The sequence below is a fragment of the Emys orbicularis genome, chromosome 2, assembly GCF_028017835.1.
Source record: "Emys orbicularis isolate rEmyOrb1 chromosome 2, rEmyOrb1.hap1, whole genome shotgun sequence".
In the NCBI taxonomy this organism is placed as follows: domain Eukaryota; kingdom Metazoa; phylum Chordata; order Testudines; family Emydidae; genus Emys; species Emys orbicularis.
The window spans coordinates 140446967-140469738 of record NC_088684.1 but is presented as its reverse complement, the minus strand read 5'-3'; the positions used below and the strand labels follow the sequence as shown (position 1 = coordinate 140469738).

The 22772-nt window shown below is 45.3% G+C and overlaps 1 protein-coding gene across 1 annotated transcript in view; it reads right to left on the bottom strand.

Annotated features, from left to right (window-relative positions):
• Positions 1 to 12168: 12168 nt before the first annotated feature.
• The window catches only part of CDS2 (CDP-diacylglycerol synthase 2), a 47435-nt gene continuing 36831 nt past the window's right edge, over positions 12169 to 22772 (bottom strand). The window contains exons 6-13 of the mRNA XM_065398159.1: positions 21156 to 21214; positions 20286 to 20368; positions 19221 to 19308; positions 18005 to 18073; positions 16463 to 16615; positions 15385 to 15504; positions 14447 to 14550; positions 12169 to 13817 (exon numbers count right to left, since the gene is read on the bottom strand). Of these exons, the coding sequence (XP_065254231.1) occupies positions 13688 to 13817; positions 14447 to 14550; positions 15385 to 15504; positions 16463 to 16615; positions 18005 to 18073; positions 19221 to 19308; positions 20286 to 20368; positions 21156 to 21214 (806 nt within the window). The 3' untranslated portion in view covers positions 12169 to 13687. The remainder of the gene's footprint in view (positions 13818 to 14446; positions 14551 to 15384; positions 15505 to 16462; positions 16616 to 18004; positions 18074 to 19220; positions 19309 to 20285; positions 20369 to 21155; positions 21215 to 22772) is intronic.

Sequence of the window (22772 nt, the reverse complement as noted above, 5' to 3'; positions counted from 1 at the left end):
TTCAGTTTGCAAAGCATGTTGGGAGAAAGGGGGCGATTCTGAATGATCTCACAATAAGTTTGTCCACACATGGAGTTAATCAGGAATAGTTAATCCGCATCAGTGCCGTTGCACACACAGGGACTAGAACAGCAGGTTATCCAACAAGGTTTATTCTGAAGATCTGATACAGCTGTGGGCTAGGATCTGCTTCCTTTGTGGCTACCAGAATCTACTATCCTTTTTGGACATTTATATAAATCAATGGAAAGGAAAGGCTCTCTGGATTTCATTTCAGACACTATTTTAATAGCTTTTTATTTTCAAGAGTTTCTTTCATCATGAAAAATGCATTTTGTTATGTCACAAGGCAGCATTTGGGCTTTTGCATCATCTGGTTGTGTGAACAGGATGTCACAGTGAACATTTCTTTCATTAAAAGAAAGGAAATTGAAAGCATTTTAATGTACTCAGATTAAAATTCAAACAAGAAAACTAGCCCAGGGCTTTTTGCAGATTCCATGTGCTTGTTACAGCTTAATTCGATTCAGCACTACAATTGCAAAAGAACATTTCACCGAGGGAAATGTGAAAATACCAACTCCTAGGACGCTTAAGGCCTTAAAGGCCTTATAATATTACTGCTTGTTGGGCAGTACGTATGAAATACTCCTGTAGATTTGTTTGAGGTTTTACAGAGTTTAGTAAGAAATGAGTTCCTTTCTACAGAAATATTTAAACCACCCCATAGCAATCAATAACGACTTCTATCTCGACTGTGGAATTCTATAGGCTGATTTGAACACTGAATAGTAAAGACCTCATTCTGCATGATATTTTAGAGGGCTGTTTTACAAAAAGCATGCAGCACGGGTGTCTTCCTCTGGAAGAGGATTGGGCTTACTGATGAGGTGATAGTTATAGAATATCAGGGTTGGAAGGGACCTCAGGAGGTCATCTAGTCCAACCCCCTGCCTAAAGCAGGACCAATCCCCAGATTGATTTTTACCCTAGTTCCCTAAATGGCCCCCTCAAGGAATGAACTCACAATGCTAGGTTTAGCAGGCTAATGCTCAAACCACTGAGCTATCCCTCCCCCCAAAGTCAAGCCAAGTGGGATGTAATCCCACCTATGAGAGACACTGCACAAGTGATTGTTGTTTAGTTCAAGGGTAGAGGCCTGTATTTTTCCAAGGAGAAGGTCCAGCATTCTAGTCCCTGTGTGTGCAACAGCACTGATGACGTCTATATAGTCCACTAAAACTGATGTCAGCGAGTTTGTCAAGCAGGTTATCCAACAAGGTTAATTCTGAAGATGTGACACAACTGTGGGCTAGGGTCTGCTTCCTTGGTGGCTACCAGGCCAACAGATGAACACTCGAGACACCTGAGCTGCAGAAAATTATCCACTAAACACACGTGTAGCAGGCCAACTTGGTTTCAGCTTGTCACAGCAGAAGGATGCAAGAATGGTGACGTGGCCCTGAGATGACGGGCATGCATTAGAGAACGTTGTTTTCACAAGGATAAAAAGTGACGTCATTTTGAGCAATGTGTCTCATTCTCCACTGTTGTGTAACTACAATGTGCTTATAAGGGCTAAGTGTGGGACTAGATAGGTGGCAGAGGTTCCATTGAGCATGCTGTAACAGCTGGTTGGTGGCTTGTTCAATTAGACAGAGCACAGGGCCGGAAAGCACAAACTCTGTCATTGCTGCAAAAATAAGGGGTTTCTCACACTGAGCTAGCGAACTCAATAGGACGAATGGGGCAGTGGTTAGGGTGCTAATCTAGGACACTTGAGTTCAATTCCCTGCTCTAACATAGGCCAGGTCTACACTGCATACTTACTTTGGTATAACTCCGTCACTCAAGGGTGTGAAAAATCCACCCACTGAGAGCCCTAGTTATAGTGATCTTAACCCCCAGTGTAGACAGAGCTATGTCAGCAAGAGCACTTCTCCTGCTGGCACGGCTACCGCATCTCGCGGAGGTGGAATAACTAAGGCATCTTCATCAAAGTGGTGCAGCGTTTGTAGCGTAGACCAGACCTGACTGTAGCCTGCCTGTGTGATTCTGGGGAAGTCAATTAGCCTCTCTGTGCTTCAGGTCCCCTTCTGTAAAATAGGGATAATGGTGGGAGCCATATCAGGACCATAGACAGTCTATAAAAATGTAGTGAAAACACGATAGTTAGTTTGTAGATAGTTGTGTCCACCGTAGAGGGGGTTTAACCTCCCCTAACTACATTGTGGTGAAAACGACAGTGCTGTGTCTCCATTAGAATTCTTTTCTAGCATTCTTTTCTTTCAACCATGAAACAAGAGCCAGAGTTCTAGGTTGTAATCCCAGCTCCGAACCCTCGACGTAGTTTGGGAGAGGAATGGGGGGGAGGGTTTCCCCTCCCAAACTCAGGCAGGCATGGAATTTGCCCCCCCCACGCATGGCCCCCGTTGGCCTGTCTGGAGCCCCCACCCCCAAATATAGAAGTCAAACTACATGTATGCTCCTAATACTACCTGCCCTCAAACACGCCAGAGCCTCGCCTGGTGCAACTCAACAGAGTGGCATTGAACGCTATGAAGCTCAGCTGATTTACACCGGCTGAGAGCTGGCCTTTCCGCTAACGTGTCCGCCGTCACTGACTCATGGGGTGCTCCCATGTACCCACTTCCTGGCTGGTAGGAGGCTTCATTAGCACGGCCCCTTGAAGATGAAAAGCACCCTGTACAAATTTGGGTAACCAGACCAGTACACAGCCATTAACTTGCACCGGAGGGAATGGGCAGCAAGCTAATAAAGGAAGTGCTGCCGTTTTCTAAAGATGTATTTAGAGGAAGGGAAAAAGTCCCTCACGCAGTGTTATGATTCATTTGCGAATGGGACAGGTGGGTGGGGGCGGGGAGAATTAGACTAGGACTCAATAGACCGAGGTTCAATTCCCTACTCTGCCACAGATTTCCTGTGTGACCCTAGGCACAGCCCTTAAGTCTCTCGGTGTCTGTTTCCACATCGGTAGAACAGGGATCACAGCACTGCCCTACCCCACAGGGGTTTTATTTAATCTCCCAGGGTGAGGTTAAACACATGGCAGTGTGAGATATTACATGACCAGGGCTCTCAAGGTACTTTACATAGAATGACTTCATCCATTGTAAATTAAGGGCCATGTATAAATTAGCCTCTCCTCTAGTAAGTCAGCATAATTGCATAGCTGCACTGTGCGAGCGATACAGTTCCTTATGCCATGTGCAGCCAAATGTCATCATTCAGAAATTTAGCGGGTTTTTAATTTAAATTTCAGAGTTAATGAAATGCAATCACTTCTGAGAACTGATGAATACTGTATTGCGCAATGCAGCCATTTTTAGCAGAAGAGCCAATGTCTCTTACTAGTGGAACAGCTGCAACATAAGCTTGGGTCAGACTTTTGTTTCTCATACATCTTGCACCATCTCCTGTGTGAAAGCAGAAGAAAGTAACTTACATCACCGTGCAAAAGGAGGGGATCTGTTGCGATTTGAACACACAACCCGAATGTTCGCGCTTAAGGAAGGTGCTTAGAGACTGTGGTGATAGACAGCAGCACAGAATCCTGAAACAGTCCAGTCTAGTTTAATGGGGCAAGTGGAATGGCATGTAAACAGCATAAATGGGGGGTGGTGGAGGAGGGAAACAAATTGCATTTCTCAAAGTAACACAAGTTAGGATTTATACAACCACCCTCTAGGTCTAGCTGGCCAGCCTAAGACACAGCATTACCACAGTAACTTAGCTGTGTTCTTCCACACAGCCTGAGGCACTTTATGAAGGTAGGTTATCTCCATGTTACAGATGGGGGAAACTAAGGCACGGGGAGGTCAGTCACTTGTCCAGGGCACACAGCAGGCCAGTGGCAGAGAGAGGACTAGAACCCAAGTGTCTTAGCCCAGCCCTGTATCCGCTGCACCAAAACTGTCTCGGGGCCATTGTGTGCTCTGGGGCTTAAGAAGTTTAAATGGAATCTCATGATCAAAAAAATTCTGACTGACTTGCCACCTTTACACCAGTTGCAAGTGAGCTGAACTGGCCTCGCTATACTGACAAACCAATAGGGCTTGTTTACAGACGTTATTCTGGAATGAAGGTCCTGTAAGCTGTGCATTTAAAGAACTGTAGCTATTCCAGACTAACTCCCTATGTGAACATATTCCAGCCACTCACATGGTACAGCTGTTCTGGCCAGTTTCCCCTGTAGCTAAACCCTCAGCCTCTGAGATGTGGCAGGACTTGTACAGAGCCTCTCTTTAATATGCAAAGGATTTCTTAAATGTGTTAACTGGTAGGTGGGTTGGCACTAACTTCTCTCAGTTGCAACAAAGTGGGAAGTGATGTTGGCTTGTGAAATTAAACAAGATCACAACTCAGACTCTGCATATTATGTATATACATTATATACTGGAAATGCAGATGTTTGCAGTCCCCACCTAAAATGCAACAGCTGCAGCTTACTCAAGGCTCTTCATTTTTGGTTTTATTTTAAAATTTCCCAAGCATCTCAGTTTATTACAAATATAAAAAAAATGGAAGAAAATTGGTGCACAAAAATTCCACAGATTTCTGAATAAATAGCAGGATTAATATTGGAGGATGAAAAAAAGCAAGAGAAAAGTACACACAGAAAATAAAAGCTGTTTAATGCTGTGGTTTAGTTCATGAATGTACATTAACAATATGTATACGTATGTGTGTGTGTGTCTGTCTTCCACTACAGTGGTTCTCAACCGGGGGCCCATGAGCAGGTTTCAGGGGGGGTCAGCCAAAATAAACCAGAGAGGGGGCCGGCCTTGGACTTGCTAGGGCCCAGGGCAGAAAGCCAAAACCTGAGCCCCACCATCCGGGCCTGAAACTGAAACCCAAGCAACTTAGCTTTGCGGGGGCCCCCTGTAGCGTGGGGCCCTGGACAACTGCACTGCACGCTACCCCCCTAACGCCAGCGGCTTTTAATCCACTGGATATGCAGCAAAACAGTTGTGGCAGCACAGGTCGGCCATGGAATTTTTATAGCATGTTCGGGAGGCCTCCAGAGGAAAGGTTGAGGACCCGTTCCACTACAGCGCTTTACTTTGCCAGATAGCCTGGTATTTACACATACTTCTCCACAAACATCTACCTAATTGAATTTTTTTTCCCACCAGAATCACTATTTTCATGTACGTGAATGGTGCAAAAGTCAGGTGAAAACTGGTTTAAATTTTTTTTTGTAAAAAACCTGGGAATTTTTTTTTGATAAAAACGGATGACAAAAAGCCGCACGCTTCCTGCACAGTGCAGGAGCCCACAAACCCTGTCTGCCACATCCTGGGCCCAGGGAGCCAACTCCACACTCAGCAAGAGGTGCTTTGTGCAACAGGCCAGTGGACGGGCTGTTACACAGATTCACTAGGGTTACCATCCATCCGGGTTTCCCCGGACACGTCCAGCTTTTTCAGCCTTAAATGGCCGTCCGGGGGGGATTTCTAATGAAGTAGAAATGTCCGGGATTTCCCCTCCTGCGGAGTGTGGCGCGGCTGATTAGATGCCTGGCCTGATTGAAAGCCGCTCGCAGCCACTAGGGCCTCTAGCAGCCAGAGTCCCTCCCCCTCCCCCGCTCCCTCCTCCCCCACAGAGCATCTCGGAAGTGTTTGAGTCCACATGGAGCCCGCATTTCTCCCTCTGCCGGGTGAGCAGGGCAGGCGGCGTGTGTGTGTGTGTGTGGGGAGCAGGGGGCACAGAGGCTGCAGGGGCGGGGGGGGGGGGTGCAGAGGCTGTAGGGTGAGGAGGAGCAGGGCAGGCAAGGGCATAGAGGCTGCAGGGGCTGCGGGGCGAGTGGGGAACAGGGAAGCACTTAGCAACCCCCAACCAAGATCAGAGCGGGAGGGAGGAGGGGGAATGCGGGGTGCTCAGAGGAGGGGGCAGAGACTTTGGGGAAGGGGTTGGAATGGGGGCGGGGAAGGGGTGGGGTTGGGGCGGGGAAGGGGCGGAGTTGGGGCAGGGCCGGGTAGAGTGTCCTCTTTTTTAAATGTTTGAATATGGTAACCCTAGATTCACCAGCTATTGCCTCTTAGGGGGTGGAGCTGCTGCACCCTCAGGACTACAGGAAAAGGTGTGTGGGGGGGAGAGGGGGAATGGGATTGCTTTCAGGGAGGATGGCTGGTTGGGTGGTTAAGATGCTGGCTCTCAGGAGATCTGAGTTGTTTTCAGCTCTGTGACAATAGCTGTGCTTCAGTTCCTCCTCTATAAAGTGTGTATGGGGGGGGGCAGGGAGACATCATTTCTGTTTATCTGTCTAGTCTAGTTACCTTTCAGGATCAGGGCCTTACAGTGTATTTAGGCCCCTAACTTCCACGGATTTCAATGGGAGTTAAGCACCTTTGAAGATCTGGGCCGGGACTGTCTGTTGGACCCCATGATCTTAGTCGGTGCCTCTGGCATACAACACAGAATTTAACCCGTGCCTACAGGTGCCCTCCAGTGCCAAGCCTGGCTACCCATGGTTGGCATGGATGGATAGGAGGCAAGAAAAGGATTTAGGCCCAATAGTGTGCTTGAGGAGAGCCAACATCCCCAGCGGAAAGTGCTGGTTCTCTCCCTGCGACAGCATTAGTGACACTGCCTTGTCTCCCTTTGCAGCTCCTGCTACTTCAGGGTGCTTTTTGGAGTGAGTTTGCAGGGGGTTGCATAGAACCCCTGCAAAGGTCTCGAGTTAAACAATGAGTCAATCTAGTCAGCAATGAAAACCACAGCCGAGTGGGAAAATACAAGCCCTGGCAGGGACGTTAATGAAGACGTTAATGATGACCAAATTCTGTGCAACATAAGAACGGCCATACAGGGTCAGACCAAAGGTCCATCTAGCTCAGTGTCCTGTCTTCCGACAGTGGCCAATGCCAGGTGCCCCAGAGGGAATGAACAGAAAATCATCAAGTGATCCACCCCGTCACCCACTCCCAGCTTCTCACTGAAGTCAATGGCAGCTGTGACTGCTCAGTGCTTCTGGAAAAGAAAATCTGTTAGGAGTCTGGGGGCAGACACAAACCACCACACTGGATGAAACCCACGGTCCATCTAGTGCAGCATTCGTGGCTCTGGCAGCGGCCAATACAAGATGCTTCAGAGGCAGGTGGCAAGAACACCAGGGCAGGCAGATGAGGGATAATCTGCCCCCACATTAGGTTTCATCTTGATCTCTAATAGTTGGGAGATCCTGATGTATGAGGCTTAATATTCCTTCCAAAAATGAGCTCTAACTCTGGATGCTTTTATCCACTTACGTGTCCGATCGCTGGGGACATTTGGGGACAAGAAGCTTGGATCCCTCTTATAAATAAAAATCACAGGAGGTGGTTTGAAATGGATGGGATCTTAGTTACCAGCACAAAGCAGAGGTTACCCCATCCCTCCAAGGATTAGCGATTACATTTTTCCTTGACTGCTACAATACACCAGTGCCATTTAAGGCACCATTAAAGAGAGCTCCCTCCTCTGCCAGTGTTAATAACTTTGCCACAGATAATGGAACTTACATATTTATTTAACAGTAACATACAGTATATAAATAGGGTAAATACTTTAAAATATACAATATATCACATTCTGACATTCAATCAAATAAAGGCAAGTCTACACGTATTGCTTAAAACACTGGTCAAAAACGATGCACAGAGAAGTAAGCAGATTGCAGAGGACACATCAGAGCTGGGGAACAGTAACTCAGGGAAATTACTGTGGTACAAAAATGTAACTCTGGGGTTGGCTACAGGTGGCGGGAGGACCTCATGATGACAGATGCATGCGGACTCCAATTTTAAAATGGTTGTCTCCCCTACCAAGTCTTGATGACCACCATGGATGGTTTTTTGCATGGTTACATCTATTTTCCAAGTGTACAGAACTAGCAGGAAAAAGATTTTTGCAGGAAGATGGAGAATTCTCCCCTCTTCGTATACAGTGACTGCCTTGGCATTCGTGCTTGTGGGAGTCCAATGCATGCAGCAAACTAGGAGACCTGCCCTGAACCATGTGAAATCAACAATTCCCAAAGGCCTCCGCAATGTACTTACTGGTGCTTCAGGTTTCTGTGGTGCTGTAGGATTCCCCACTGAAGTCAATGGCAAAAATCCCCCTTTCAATCAAACAGGAGCTAGATTCTGCAGATTATACTCACTCTGAATAATCCTAATTAAATCCAGGGGAGTGCACACAGGAAAGATACTACTGTGGAGTAAGGAACCACTCAACCCGAGTAAGCCTAGCAGAACCTGGGTGGTAATGAGGCTCTCTGCTGTGCATTCTGGGCCACTCCTGGCCTTCTATTCAAGCTGTGTCTAATCCACAGCGTAACTCGGGCTGCAACTGGGGTTGGAGAAGTCAGTTTCCAGTTGGAAACGCCAGCTAAACTGCTCCAAGCTTCCAAAGCGATTGGCAACCAGCATGTGGCAGCTTAGAACCAAAGTCAGCCTATCTGTAGGCATTTGCCTCAATCAGTATTCAGGCATTTTAAACACTGCTAACATTTACCAAACTTGCCCCATTTTATTTCAGGCCTTTAATGGAAAAGCTATTACGCTCTACCCTCAGTACATGATGAACCTTCAATAGCCCCCTACTGCTTTCCTGTATTATTCTGCACTTCCTAGGCACGGGGAGAAACCACCATCGGTATGGCATTGAAGTTCAGCCAATCAAATCTCCTGACTACAAACTGAAACTCCAGCTCCCTGGCTCTATTCTGATAAACCAACACATGCCATAATCAACCATTCCCTCACTTGAGAGCTAGGGTTTTAACATAAAAGAGCAATATCTGCTCACATTTCAGATTAGAGGAGAACCCAACGCATACAGGCAGTAATGCAGTTCTATCCCACTATTCAAGGAGTGAGGTTTGCTAATTATGAAGTCTCTGAATGAAAGATAGATCGTACTAACAAAAGACAGCAAAACCAAACCAAGTACCCTGGCCATATGCACCACCCATGGCAAAAATGAGCCTGGCACACTGGGCATTTATTGGGGATTAAATGGATTTAAGCAAAAAAGAGACAACTGGATACTATGCTCATCAAAACTAATACCTGAAGACATTTGATTCCAGCTGCTGTGCTCATTCATGGCTTGCTTATATTTTCATTTAGCTCAAAGAATATCAAGGAATTTTTAAAAGGATGTGCAACTGAACTTGGTCAACTCATCAATATGCATTCAGAAGGACTAGTCATCCCTTGTTACCTTCACATTTCAGCTAGTACTCCCCAGCAACTGCCTTCATTGTCACCTCCACTCACCATCGCTGACCACGTAGCATCCTCTAACCTTCGGGTCTCTTAGCGGCTTGTACTCAGCTATGTTACCTACCTACTATCATCTATGGAGACACCTCTCTCCAAGCGGAGGATTTTAGGCCCCTGGCTCTGCTTGTGGGTGCAATGGGTCCCCCTGTACAACCAGTTGCAGGATCAGGGCCTCAGTCTCCAGCATTCCCCTCACTTATTAGAGCATTCTAAAAAGCCCTTTAAATGGCTTTCGGCCATTTCATTTGACTTTGCTAGCAGGTAGTTTCAGAACCAGCCCATTTGTAGAGCTCTAAACAAGACAGCAAGGAAGCTCCACCCTTTAACAGCTTTGGGTTAATTCAGAGACCCAGAATGAGGAACATTACCTTCCTCTTAGCTCAGAAAACCACAGAGCTATTGAATCTGTTCCTCAACCACTTGTTCTGACACACCAGCAACTTTGCTTTTGCAGTTTGTCTCCTTGTAGAGCAAGCCCAGAGGGCCTTCCCTTTAACCTAACAGTGCTCACAAAGCAGCTACCACAGCATGCAGGTAACTTGCAGGGGCTCTTGATTTCATGCATTTCAGCTATAGGAGAAAGTTCTGGTGAGTGCCTTTATGAAAATCTTGCCAAGGCAGCTCTGTTGTTGGCTGTGTGTTTCGTGAGCGCTAGCTACACAAAGTCACTAAATCTAAGGCCTCACAAGAGCTATGTTAGGACCAAGTTTAAAAAATATTTCAGGGAAGGACCTAGTCACCTACACAACATACACAGATATACATGTTAAAGTTGATGGACTCCAAAGTGCACTCTTAATATTCAGATTTACACCCTGATTTTGTTGACATGAGGCAAAATTAAAGTTTCTGGCTCAAATCCTTCCTTATGCAGGCCAGAACCCAAACCCTGCAACTCCAAGGTTTTTAAATCCCTGGATCACACATTAACTACTACCTCCTCCTTAGATGAGTCACTTACTCCCCAAATTTCCAAAAGTGACCTCTCATTTTGGAATGGCCAATTTGAAACACTTAGGGCAAACTACCAGCATTTAGAGGGTTAAGAATGTCATTGCTTAGAAGCTAGTGAATGTATAAACCTACATTCAGTATGTTGCAGTGCAGCTACTGTGCACAGGCTGAAATTCTCTGGCTGGTAAACCTGTTTCACAGCCAATTTCTACTATGATCCAAACTATAGAGCTCTGCTGCATATAGGGGGAGGAGAAATATAGGGCTTTTAATAAACCAATGGATTCGTTCAATGAAGACAGGCTGCACCACAGAGCTATGCAAAACAAAGGAGGATTCTATCCTTCTGGTACGTAACTTTCTGTACAGCATGCACAGGGTGTTATCCCATAGTCCCTTGGATGTTAAACCAGTGTAATTATTGTACACGTCCAATGAGCCATGCGACTGAGTAAGAGCAGTCAAACAGAGGACACTGACAAGTAACAGCACTTATGAGTGCCTTTACATATAGAATTAATTTACCAGGATTCCTGACAGGTTTGAAGGTTCATTTTACTTCACTTCAACGTTGAGGAGGGGGCAGAAGTAGAGGAAATGTATGAACCCAGGTTTGAAAAACTGTACTCAGCCTAGTTCAGAAAGCTTTTAATTAGATATGTGGATGGCTATTCCTATCTCCTACGAGTATGCAGACACTCAAGAACCCACAATGCCCTCCAGTGTTCACAATCAGCATTAAAAAAGTCCAACATGAAGAAAACCCAAATCCTATAGTTTAAAATCATAAGCTTCCTCAAAGAAAAGTATGCCTAATAATTGTAAAAGAGTATGAAGATGTAGAACAGATGAAGGGGGAAGACCAAATTCTCACATGAAAACAGGTGACAGTGTTCTTTTTCTATAGATCAATACACTGTAATCACATTTATTACACAGTACTGTAGTTTCACTTGATAACTTGTTCATGAACATCTGCTCAAACACAGTTTAGTGTGCCGGAATACTGGCAGATATTGGTATCAGACAAGAAGTATCCAAAATAGCAGCAGCTTTTGTTTTGCCAGGTGATTAAACCCCCCAAAAAGACCTAAGGGAGGAAACGTTTAAAAACAACCTCCTAAATCGCCTTTGAAACCAAATTAAGGGCCTAAATTTAATGCCTTTAAGTCAAAGTCAAGACTCCGATGGATTTCAGTAGACACGACACTGGCTCTAAGCCTACAATTCAGGAAAGCATCTGCTTAAAAATTAAGCAAAAATGCTTCAACACTACCCTGAATTGGGACCACAGAAACAGAGCCAAGTCGTGCAATTTGCCGAGCACCCTCAGTGGGAGCTGAGGGTGTCTTGCATGGTGCAGAGTCAGATGCTTAGATTGCATCTCACCTGGGCTCTGCCTTAATATCCTCTCAGCACCATTTTGCTTTTGATGAAATATTTGTTTGAGTAGCACCGCAGATGTGAATCTCTGCCCTCCGGAACTGCAATACAGGGAGAGGAGGAAGTGGCTGCTATGAAGATAAAAATACGCCAGAGGTATGTGGAAGCAGTGGTGGCATTAGACTATGGAGTAAAAGCATACAGAATGATCTCAGGTACTTTATTTTCAGTTGCTAGATGAGATAGCTTCAAATATAGATCTGCGTTGAAGACTTAGGACAGTGACTTGCTTTCAAGACACTAACAACGGCATCTCTGTATGATCTTTCCCTGTTAATTGTTCCCCAGGTTCAACAAATATGTAAAATGTATTTCTCATCACAGCCTGGCTCACCCACAAACTATGGAGAGAAGTCACAGTAAAATAGAGTTCCCTGATACATGACAATGTTAATACAACCCACAACTAAAATGAACTTTTGTGCTGTTAGATCACAAGCTATCATTCTGAATCTTGGAAATCTCTGAAGTCAGTTTGATGGCGGTTCCATTTATTTGTTTTTATTTTAAAAAAAGTATGGTATGTTTGAAGTCAAGAAATAGAGGGAAATACCTGGAAAACAATTACATGTTTCCAAACGTTAAGTGCAACATACATAAAACAAGACGGAGTCAGTGACGGAGAAAGGAGAGAAGCCTGGAAAGCTGACCAAACCCAGACTGACACGCAATCCCGACTACGGTCAACTCAGCAGCATGATGTCTAGAACTCAAGTAATACATCATTGGCAGACATGATCCCTGAAAGAAAAAAACAAAACAAAAAACCAAACAACCCTCCCCACACCAGAAAATAAAAAACCCCAACAGCACAGCCGGCTGGGTACTATGCCTTCTGGACTTCCAAATGGGAAAATAAAGTTCTGTGAGTGATAGCTCTCCAAACAGCTAAAATATCAGGATGTGGTGTTGCCTACTCTTGAGAGAAGTTTTCATGCTTCAATGTTTAAAAAAAATATGTATGTTATGCTCTGGGTGGAAAAAAAGCCATGAAAAAGTGAACAAATTTTTTTAAAAGCTTGTTCTTACTTGGTAGGACTTCTTAAATAAAACTGGAATGCTTTTTAAAAGAAGTTATTTGATGTAACTTGAACCTCTCACATTCTCTTCTGTAGTCCTGTCCCTGCTGTAAAGATTAGTTGGGTCTATTTTTGTTTAAATGGCACAGTAAAAATGTGGGTTTAAAAATCGACTTTGTTAAATATTTGCTGGAGTGGGGGAAATGTGGGAGGTACTACAAAGATGGCAAGTCGAAGTCTATGCATGGGTCTTCTTGCGTGGATCTTATGTAGCAGGATTAGGGCAAACATTTCTTTCAGATTTGTTGAGCTTTCTGTTCTCTACCTGCAAGAAGTTCTATGCACACCCAGGCTATGGCTATACTAGGGAAATGAAGACTCAAATTCATCATCAATGCAGCTACCAGCGGTGGATAATTACAGGTCCCCAATTTCCCTAGCCTACATACAGGGATACACAAGGTTGCAAAAAGAACTACCAGTGTCCTCTCTATTCCACTGAGAGTTGCATGGCTTCCCATTTTCTTAGTATAGACACAGCCTGGCAGGGTTAGAGGATACTGATGTAAAAGTGCCCGTGTCTCATCTTCACTAGAGCTTACACTCCTGGAGCTGCACCTGGGCAGAAAAACGCATGCACGTATCCCAGCGTCGACACATCCCCTAAGAGTAGTGAAGTCAAGCTCTGCCCATACACACCGAAGACAAGAGTTGCCACGCAGATCCGAGAGGACATCTTCGCCCTACGGTCCCTTCAGTTCTTGATTCCTTTCCATCTAGAAGCTCCACTTTGCTTATTTTAACCAAAGCCATATAAATACATATTATAAAAAAACCCAGAGCCCCACAAATGCGAACATTTACAAGGAAAGGAAAAAACAACAGTGAAACGAGGCCTTGTTATTGTCTTAAGTCAGGCGAGCTGGGATTTCCTTGAGGGACTTGCCCTCTTTTTTAGTCCTGTTCCAACTGCCTGGATGCCTATGCGTCCTCAGAACTGGCCAACATACCCTTATCAACAAGGTGCGCCTTTAACGTGTTGAAGATGTGGACCTGCTGGTCTGGCCGTAGAGCTAAAAGCTGCTGGATCAGTTTGCTTGGGTTAGGACCCCTGCAACAAACCAAAGACAGAACTGTTTGCAATGAATCCTAACTCCAGGATCTGGTCGTCTGGGCTCAGATTCAGCAAAGCACGTGCCTAACTTCAAGCGTCCTTAAGCAGCATCCCCATCCCTCAGCATTTCACAAAGGGGACAAGCCTCATTTCCCCACCTCCATTTTACAGGTGAGGAAAGAGAGACACAAGGAAGTGAAATGTAAAATAGAGTCTTTAATTTCCAATCAATGGAAGAAATTATTCTCCTCCTCCATTAGAAGGTCCCCATAAATTCAAATAAAACAACAAAATGTCCCTCCAGACCAGTGGTTTTCCTTTCCATTCAGTTATAAAGCTATCTGCCAAGGCTCAAACTAATGGGAAAGAGTTATTCCTTAGTATATGCTCTGGTGAGCCCAAAAGGAGAAGGGAAGCAGGGATCAGTGGATAGGAGACAGGACTGGAGTTCAGGAAACACGGATGATATTCCTGGCTCTGCCACCTGCCTGCCATGTGACCTTGGGCGAGATACAATCTCCCAGTCTTTTTCCCCTCCTGCCCCATGTCTTGTGTATTTAGATTTTAAGGTATCAGAGTCGCTCAGTTGCGGCCACAAAGTGCTGCCCTGAAGCAATAAATAATACCTGATAAAACTTGCAATGTACACGTTGACAAAGGTAGCCATCAGGTACTGACAGTCAAAGCGATCCATGATCCCGCCGTGCCCTGGGATTGTGTTGGCGAAGTCCTGTGCAATCATAAAAGTTTCACTGAGCTATGCCAAAAACCTGTTATCTACATTTACTGCATACATGTAGTGTGAACGCACTGCGTGACACTGCATTCTCCCAGAACATCTGCCGATAGCACTAAACGCAGCCTAAGGACGCTGTTCATCCCCCATCCCCAAAATTACTTTTTCACCCAGCAACACTTCTTGCAAACAAGCGTTAGGGGGGAGAGGCATAGCTCAGTGGTTTGAGCATTGGCCTGCTAATCCACTGGGAGTTCAATCTTTGAGGGGGCCCATTTAGGGAACTGGGGTAAAAATCTGTCTGGGGATTGGTCCTGCTTTGAGCAGGGGGTTGGACTAGATGACCTCCTGAGGTCCCTTCCAACCCTGATACTCTAGGATTCTATGATATCAGGACTGAGGAGCAGGAAATTCCAAAGAGGTTAAAGTTTTATCATCTAAAACCCTGCCCCACTGAGCATCCTGTATGTTATGGTATAAAAGGTTTATATTTACATATAAAGGACCCTATGCATGTGCAATGTGTTGGAGAAAGCTTCAGCTTGTGGAATTTCCTGATCTGCAGGTACTCAGTTTCTCAGCCTCAATGTTGCATCAATGCTAATTTTAGCATTTCACTGTTGTATTTTATTAACCCATCTTTCCTCCCTCCACTCCACATGAGAAGAGCCCTCCTCTTTCCCCACAATATGGACAGAAGCCTCCTCCAACCCCGCCATCCTCTGACCTGGGGCATTGTTTACGGTGGTGACAATCAAATGTGCTAGCTTCAGATGCACCTGCTGTCTGATACCTGACTTTGGCGGAAGGGGGCTACCCATACACTACCTTGATTTTGAAGGCTCTCTTAAACCCACTAGCAAAGAATCCTCCAAAGGGCCCAATGAGGGATGCAAAGGTGGAGAGGGCGATGCTGTGGATCTGGAAGGGATACATCCGGACTGTTTTCTGCAGACAAGGAGGGTCAAAGTGGGAGAAGGATCAGAGAAAGGCATCGTGCTCCATTGAAATCTATCCTAACCCTGCCTTAATGGAGTCCAAGGTCAAGCTTTTCAAGTGACTAGTGACTTTGGAAGGCCAACTCGAGGTGCCGGGTTTTCAGAAAGTGCTGTGTATCTGCCCTCAAACTCAGGCCCCTTCAAGGCACTCCAAGTTGGGCACCCGAAATATGTAGTTGCTTTTAGAAATCTTGACCAAGGTATTGATCACCTCTATTTAAACCCAATTCTGCAAAGACGAATCTCATACGCAGACTGTACCACAATTCACCCCTGCTTGACATCAGAGCAAAGCCAGGGATATAGCTGGCCCATTTTGTCACTGTTTCCTTGTATTCCCCCGTCTGTCTGTATCCATCTGTTGTCTCTTGTCTCATACTTGGGTTGTAAGCGGCTTGGGGCATGGATTGCATTTGTTCTGTGTATATACAGTGCCTAGCACCGTGGGGTCCTGTTCTATGATTGCAGTGCCTAGGTACTCCTGTAATCGTCTCCCTATTTTGCTAGATCACTTCGTTTGCATGCAGAGCCCTTTTTGCTTCATAGAAAGTCGAGCTGGAAGAGACCTTTCTTGCCCACCTCCCCACCTCTATCAGGGTAAGATTGTTTCCTACAGTATGTTCTCCTGGGCTCTGTCCAATTTAGTCTTAAATAACTTAAGAAATCTGGCTTCAACCACTTCCCTTGGGAGATTATTCCATGGTTTAACCAGTCTCGCTATTAGGGGAACATCTCCGAATATGAAGTTTTCCTTGGTCAGTTTCATGCAGTTATCCCTTGCTGCATTCCTTTGTAGTACCTTAAACTAATCCCGTCCTTCCTGGGCATTTCCAGCCCAGTTAATGTATCCCTTTTTAATGGCTATTGCCAACCTATCCATCATTGAGAATGCACATTCAGAGTCCTACCCAGCGAATGACAGACTGAATCACCAGAGGGATATTATATTCTTGTAGCTGGAACAGCTCAGATGGCTCACAATCCACAGTGAAGCTGTTGGAGTCATTATTGAATTCCACGGGACAGGTGAAGCACCGGTATCCAGACATCAAGTACGACAGCTTGGTTGTGGGAAGCAGAAAAGGCAAGTCAAGAGAAACTAAGGATACAGGCAACTTAAAATTCATACCTTTGCTTGGTTGGTTATTGGGAGGGTGGGCGTTAGGCTGTGCAACTCCCTCCCCAGCTCTGGTCATTTCTCCCTACACACTCAGCTACTGAAAGGGTTTTTGCTATGGTCTCTCTTGGCCCCATATTTATTGCTGTCCCTCCTTCTCATCCTTGATTGCTCCCTTCCTAAGCATCCTCGTTTTTTCTCCTTCCCCTCCACTTCTGAATGTTATTTTTTCCCCCCTACATGTCCTTCAATCTGTTTTTATGTTGCAACATGTTAAAATACGGCAATGCACCAATAGTAGAAAATTCAGATCTGGGCATGCATCCCCCTCATCAGATGGCTCTGATACAAGCCTTACCCATTCACCTGAACGCTGGAAGGAGGAATGACACCCTCTGAGAGAGAGAGCTGAGATTCAGGGCTGCGAGTCAGCCACATCCTTGGTTCATTAAGAAGCTTACTCTCTTGCAAAGCATTAAGTTGACTAGAGGCATGGTAAGCGGCTTCTTTTCATATACATCAGCTCGGAAGGCAGTAATCAGAGTAACTGCATGATCAAGACAGAGCAGACAGCTCCATCCAGCCAACTTGCATTAATGAAATCCTTCCTTAACAGATCACAACAGCCTGACAAATTGGGACAGTCCTTGAACTTTTCAGTCTTCATCTGAATTACCCAGCTCTCTCCGGGCTTTATGCAACTGCACAGATATTAAATGTGGCCTTATCCCCCTCTCCCCACCCCCAAAAAGTCCCACGGGGGATAATGTTCTGCGACCAGAGCACTGAGCTCCCCACACAACCTTGAGGCAGATACTACAGAAGTGTAGCAGAGCAATCACTTCAGAGGATCCCAAAATGCTTTGCCAACACGACAGCACCCACTGAAATGTTGCAACCTCCAGCATGCACAGTGGTAGTAGGCAAGAGGAAAAATCTAAGCCTAGGACACGAGGGCCAAAACACTGTTGTTACAAAAAGAGCGCCATGGCAAATCACTAGCGTCCAAGCAGAGCAGACTGCTTTCTCTGCCACCCTGGCCTCTATCTGTACAGCATGTGTGGCACTGGGAAATCCCATGGAGTCTGGATGCTATAGGTCTGAGAATATCAAGCCCCACTTGAGAGGAAGCGATTTCTCAGCAGTGGGTTTGAGTCGTCCTCACTGGAAGGCAGAACAAGTCAGTTTAAAGCCCGCTGTAAAACTTCAGACGACAACTTGGGTGGAAGAGAGCACAAAGCTTACGTGTATTCCTTAGCCGTGGCAGGCAGACTGCACTGGTGCGTCTTACTATGGAGAGAAAGCCAATTAAATGCCATGGTGTGCTACCTACCAGCAGTCCAAACAGAACAGTGGCAAAGAACCCGCCAATAAAACCCTCCCAGGTCTTCTTTGGGGAAAGCTGCAGATACAAGAAAGAGAACATATTAAAAAATACCCTCAAGGTCCACCCCAAATAGCTCTGCGAAGCCAATGTCCACCTCCCACAGAAGTTAAATGGCAATCAATATCCCCAGCTCATGAGTTCCAACTGGGTAAAGACCAATACATGCAGATCGTGGGACAGATCCTCTCACTCGGTCTGACCCTAACTCGCCCATTGGGGAATACCTCTGACAAGGCCAAGTTCCCAGATGAAGGAGAAGCAGGCACATCACCCTGCCTTGCAGCCCCCAGGCAGAGCAGTGGCCAGAATACACTGCAATCTGACTATATTTAAAAGCATTTAATATAATCTTAGCAAGGTACGTATCTGAAATGTTACAACTTCGGGTTATTGGTCAAACATAGAAACATACACACCCTCATTTCAGCCATTAAAAAATAAATAAAAGGCCCATAAAGGGAATGTTTATTAGTCGCTGGGATACTCAACCCACTTCATTAACAGCATCCCTGGAAAAGGTTAGCTTAAGCTTTTTATGGTTTCACATATAAGGAAAAAAAATTAATATAGAGGAAGTTTTTCATTACAATACACTATTCGGTACCATTAGTTTGACGTTTTCTCATCACTATGGAAAGCTGTTCTCAATGCAGACTGTGCTTTTAGTCTAGAATAGTTCTCACTGGCTTTTTCAAGTCAAATATTCAATAACTCCAGCTTGCATATGCTGCAATAAAGAAGAGCTATTTCTAAACTACCTCCTCTGATATGTAGTCAGCAAGCCTACACCGCGTTGTACAATGCAAGGAAGAGTCCATGCTCCCAAAGACCTTCACTAGGTAAATAAACTAAACCTTTGTAGGAAACCGTGTCTTTTAACCTTGGGATGGGGACAGAACTTAAGTAAGGGCCTGATCAGTAGACATTGGATCAGGATCTAAAGAGGTGCAATACAGCACAAATGATACACAAGCCCTGGCAAGTCTTCCTTCATATTCTTCACCAAGGGTCTTTTCAAACAGTGACTGATGGGTGGAAAGTTTTGAGGCTGGGATCCAAACGCAAGGGCGAGCTCCACCACCCTGATCGATTCTCCAACCTTGGGTCAAAGGCTCCACAGCAACCCAGAGCCTGAAGACAGGGCTTTGCACAGCTGACAAACCTTGATGAGCGGGGTGCGGCCAAAGAAAAACCCAAACATATAGGCCATGATGTCATTGCAGATCACACATGAAATCGGGACAATGAACCTAGAAGGAAGGAGAGAGAAGCCATTCATAACGGGCACAACTACAGGAGTCATTTGAAGCTTAACCGCAATATGTTGCCCACATTCAGGTAGTGCCCGCTTGGGTAAGTCTGATATGGCTACACCGTGTCAGACTGACACTACTGCAAAACCCCAGGAGTCATTCGTCCCAAGGCCCTCGCCAGCTGTCAGATCAGTTCTATGAATTCCCCCTTGCTGTGTTCTGCGCTTGCTCTAATGTGCAGTGGGCTGTTAATCAATCACCATGATTAACCCCAGAAGCAGCTGCATTTCAGGGGTGAGCCAGGTGCTCTGCCGTTTGTAAAGCACTTGAGAATGGTTCAGATTGCACACTGTACAGTGTACTACGAGCACGGTAAAGTTCTTTCATTATTGCTGATACAAGGAACAAGGTGATTAAGGATATTGGGCTGAATCCTCCATTGCACTAACCTCACACGCTGGGCAGCAGCGGCAACAAACTGCCAAAGGAGGCTGGTTATAAAGCCACCTTTCTACCCTCTGCCAACCACTCCCCCTTCTTAACACTTGGACCTGGTGGCTGCTTTAAGTTACACTGGCGGCAGCTGTGTCCCAGGGACCACCTCACCAAGCATGAGTGGCTGGAATGCATGCTCTCTGCACCCACCCCCTATTCGAGTTAGGGTGACAAAAGCAGCTACACTAGCTTTATGCCATCTGGGAGCCTTCTCAATGCCAGAGGAATACGCAGCTGCCCCTTTAGAGTGGCTTTCTGGCTGCTCTGCATTGACTGAGCAGCGCAAAGCAATCCAAAAAGTGCCTGGCCCATTGTTTGGCTTTCTTATGCAAAGCATGTTGTAGTCCCTTATGGAAGGCACATCCTATCCCTATGCTTGTTGGTTAAAAGTTTTAGTAAAAAGCACTTTAGCAAGGAGAAATCAGGAGCATACACTACGCAACACAAAGCAAAGTCACACGTAACAGGCACCAACTCACCAGATCATTCCGTCAAACAGGTTGTGAATGATGAGGTGCGACTGGGTAACAACAATTAGCAAAGTCACATGGGTCCAACCAAACTGGAAGAGAAAACAGCATGCAGTCCAGTTTGCCTAGAGACATTTCTCGTAACAGCCTACGGCAGAAACCAGACGCCGATGAAAACTGTTTGGAGTGGGTTATGTCTGTGTACATCTCAGGCACTCTGATCCCAGGCGGAAACAGCATGATGTAAACACAAAGATGGCAGATAGTATCCCATCCCTACTTCGGAGTTGAGCAAAGCAACATCTCCTTTACCATTCTGAACCTGAGTGGGAGGATGTTTGACATTCCTGGACCAAGTACCCTTTAGCCCACACCTATCCCATACATCTTAGTCTACTTTGACTAGAGACCTGGAACATAAGAATCCCCATATTGAGGATGGTCCATCTAGTCTGACATCCTGCATCCAGAAGGAAACATAAGCATCCCAATAAAGGACAGAGGTAGCCAATGTGTGCATCACTATACTGTGGTGGGGCCAGTCTAACTCCTGCAGATGATTCCACCAACACCCTCCAGGCATGAGGTTTGAATAACCTTGTACAATCACCTTAGCTTGCACAGCTGAAAGGGTTACTAAGAAATGCACTGCAAATGCAGACAATGGAATTCACATTTCTAAGGAAATCAGTCAGTTCAAGAGCCAAATGCCAAATACTTCAAGCTGCCAGGAACAGCTTTTCCATTAAGCAGTATCACAACACCCAGGGGACACAGAAGCATTCACAGGCTTCTGTTCTTCTAAACCATATATGCAAACAGCCTCCATCTCTCAAAGCTAATAGCTCCGGAGCAACAAAGCCGTTTATTTAATCTTACCATGTAGAACTGGAGACGGTAATGCTTCTTCACCAGACTCAGGACAAACATGCAGAAGCCTTGTGGGAAGAGAAAAGAAAGAAGAGCAAGATCAGATCGTGCAGTAGTAGGAAATGCCTCTCGATTTTCCATTACATCTGCCGTATCACTGCAGCATCTCTTGATTGTTTCGGCTACAGAACAGAATCAGCAACATGAGGATGATGTGCACTGTGGATGCAAAATGGTTAATTAAAGAATGGAAATTTTTTTTTTTAAAAAAAGGACATATAGCCAATTAACCACGATCACCCCTATGCAGGTTAGACTGTTTTCTGCCAACAGCTAATCATTTATTCTACCTCTGATCTTCCCACATAATATCAACTACAGAGTATTCTTCACTTACCTGTTTAATGGCACAGAGTTCTTAATTAGCTGCTGCGTCGACCCAGAGGTGGCTGCATTTACACAGTGATACTCTTTAGATACAGTTTGTCTGCCGGTTAAGTTGTTTGAGTGCTTTAGGGTATCGTGATAACCCTCTTTAGCTCCTAACCTCCCTCTCCCAGTTTTTAACCAGCCCCCGACACCTCACAAATATCCCATGTTGCTAGGACCATTGGAAATCTAGCACAGGTCTCAACAGCAAGTGCCGCTCCATTTCTAGGTTGAAGCCCATCCTAGGGATTCATGACTCACAGTGAGCTTGCTAGCTGAGAGAAAACACCTCCACTTAATCACCAGAAAGGAGGAGTTAAAAATAGATCTACAGTTTATCCCGAGTCTGCCTCTGCACAGTTTACACTGACAGGAGAGTTACTCTAGGCCTGGAGCAGCGTTGCTGAATTGCCATGAAAATTTACCAGCAAAGGCAAGAAGTCTACTCCCCTCTCTTTACCCAGAATGAAAAAGAAAAGGATCGTTTACTCACACATCAAAATATTAATCACCCAGGCAAGTGGCAAGTAAAACTTTGCAAGGCTAGCACAGGGGAAAGAAAGGTGGAAATTAGAGTTATTCTGCCTAGTCACTGCACAATGGAAGTAGCATCAAAGAGGACTGTAGCTTCCCATCTGATGCAGAGGGCGTGTCATAACTATAAAGGGAAGGGTGACAGCTCTCCTGTGTACAGTGCTATGGAATCCCTCCTAGCCAGAGACTCCAAATCCTTTTACCTGTAAAGGGTTAAGAAGCTCGGGTAACCTGGCTGACACCTGACCCCAAGGACCAATAAGGGGACAAGATACTTTCAAATCTTGGGGGGGGAAAGGCTTTTGTGTGTGTCCTTTGTTTAAGGGGTTGTTCGCTCTTGGGACTGAGAGGGACCAGACATCAACCATCTTTCTAAACAAGTCTCTCTTATTTCAAAATTGTAAGTAAAAGCCAGGCAAGGCGTCTTAGATTTACTTTGTTTTCTCAACTTGTAAATGTACCTTTTACCAGAGTGCTTATCTTGTTTGCTATACTTTGAACCTAAGACAGAGGGGATTCCTCTGAGCTCTTTAAGTTTGATTACCCTGTAAAGTTATTTTCCATACTGATTTTGCAGAGATGATTTTTACCTTTTGCTTTAATTAAAAGCCTTCTTTTTAAGAACCTGATTGATTTCTCCTTGTTTTAAGATCCAAAGGGGGT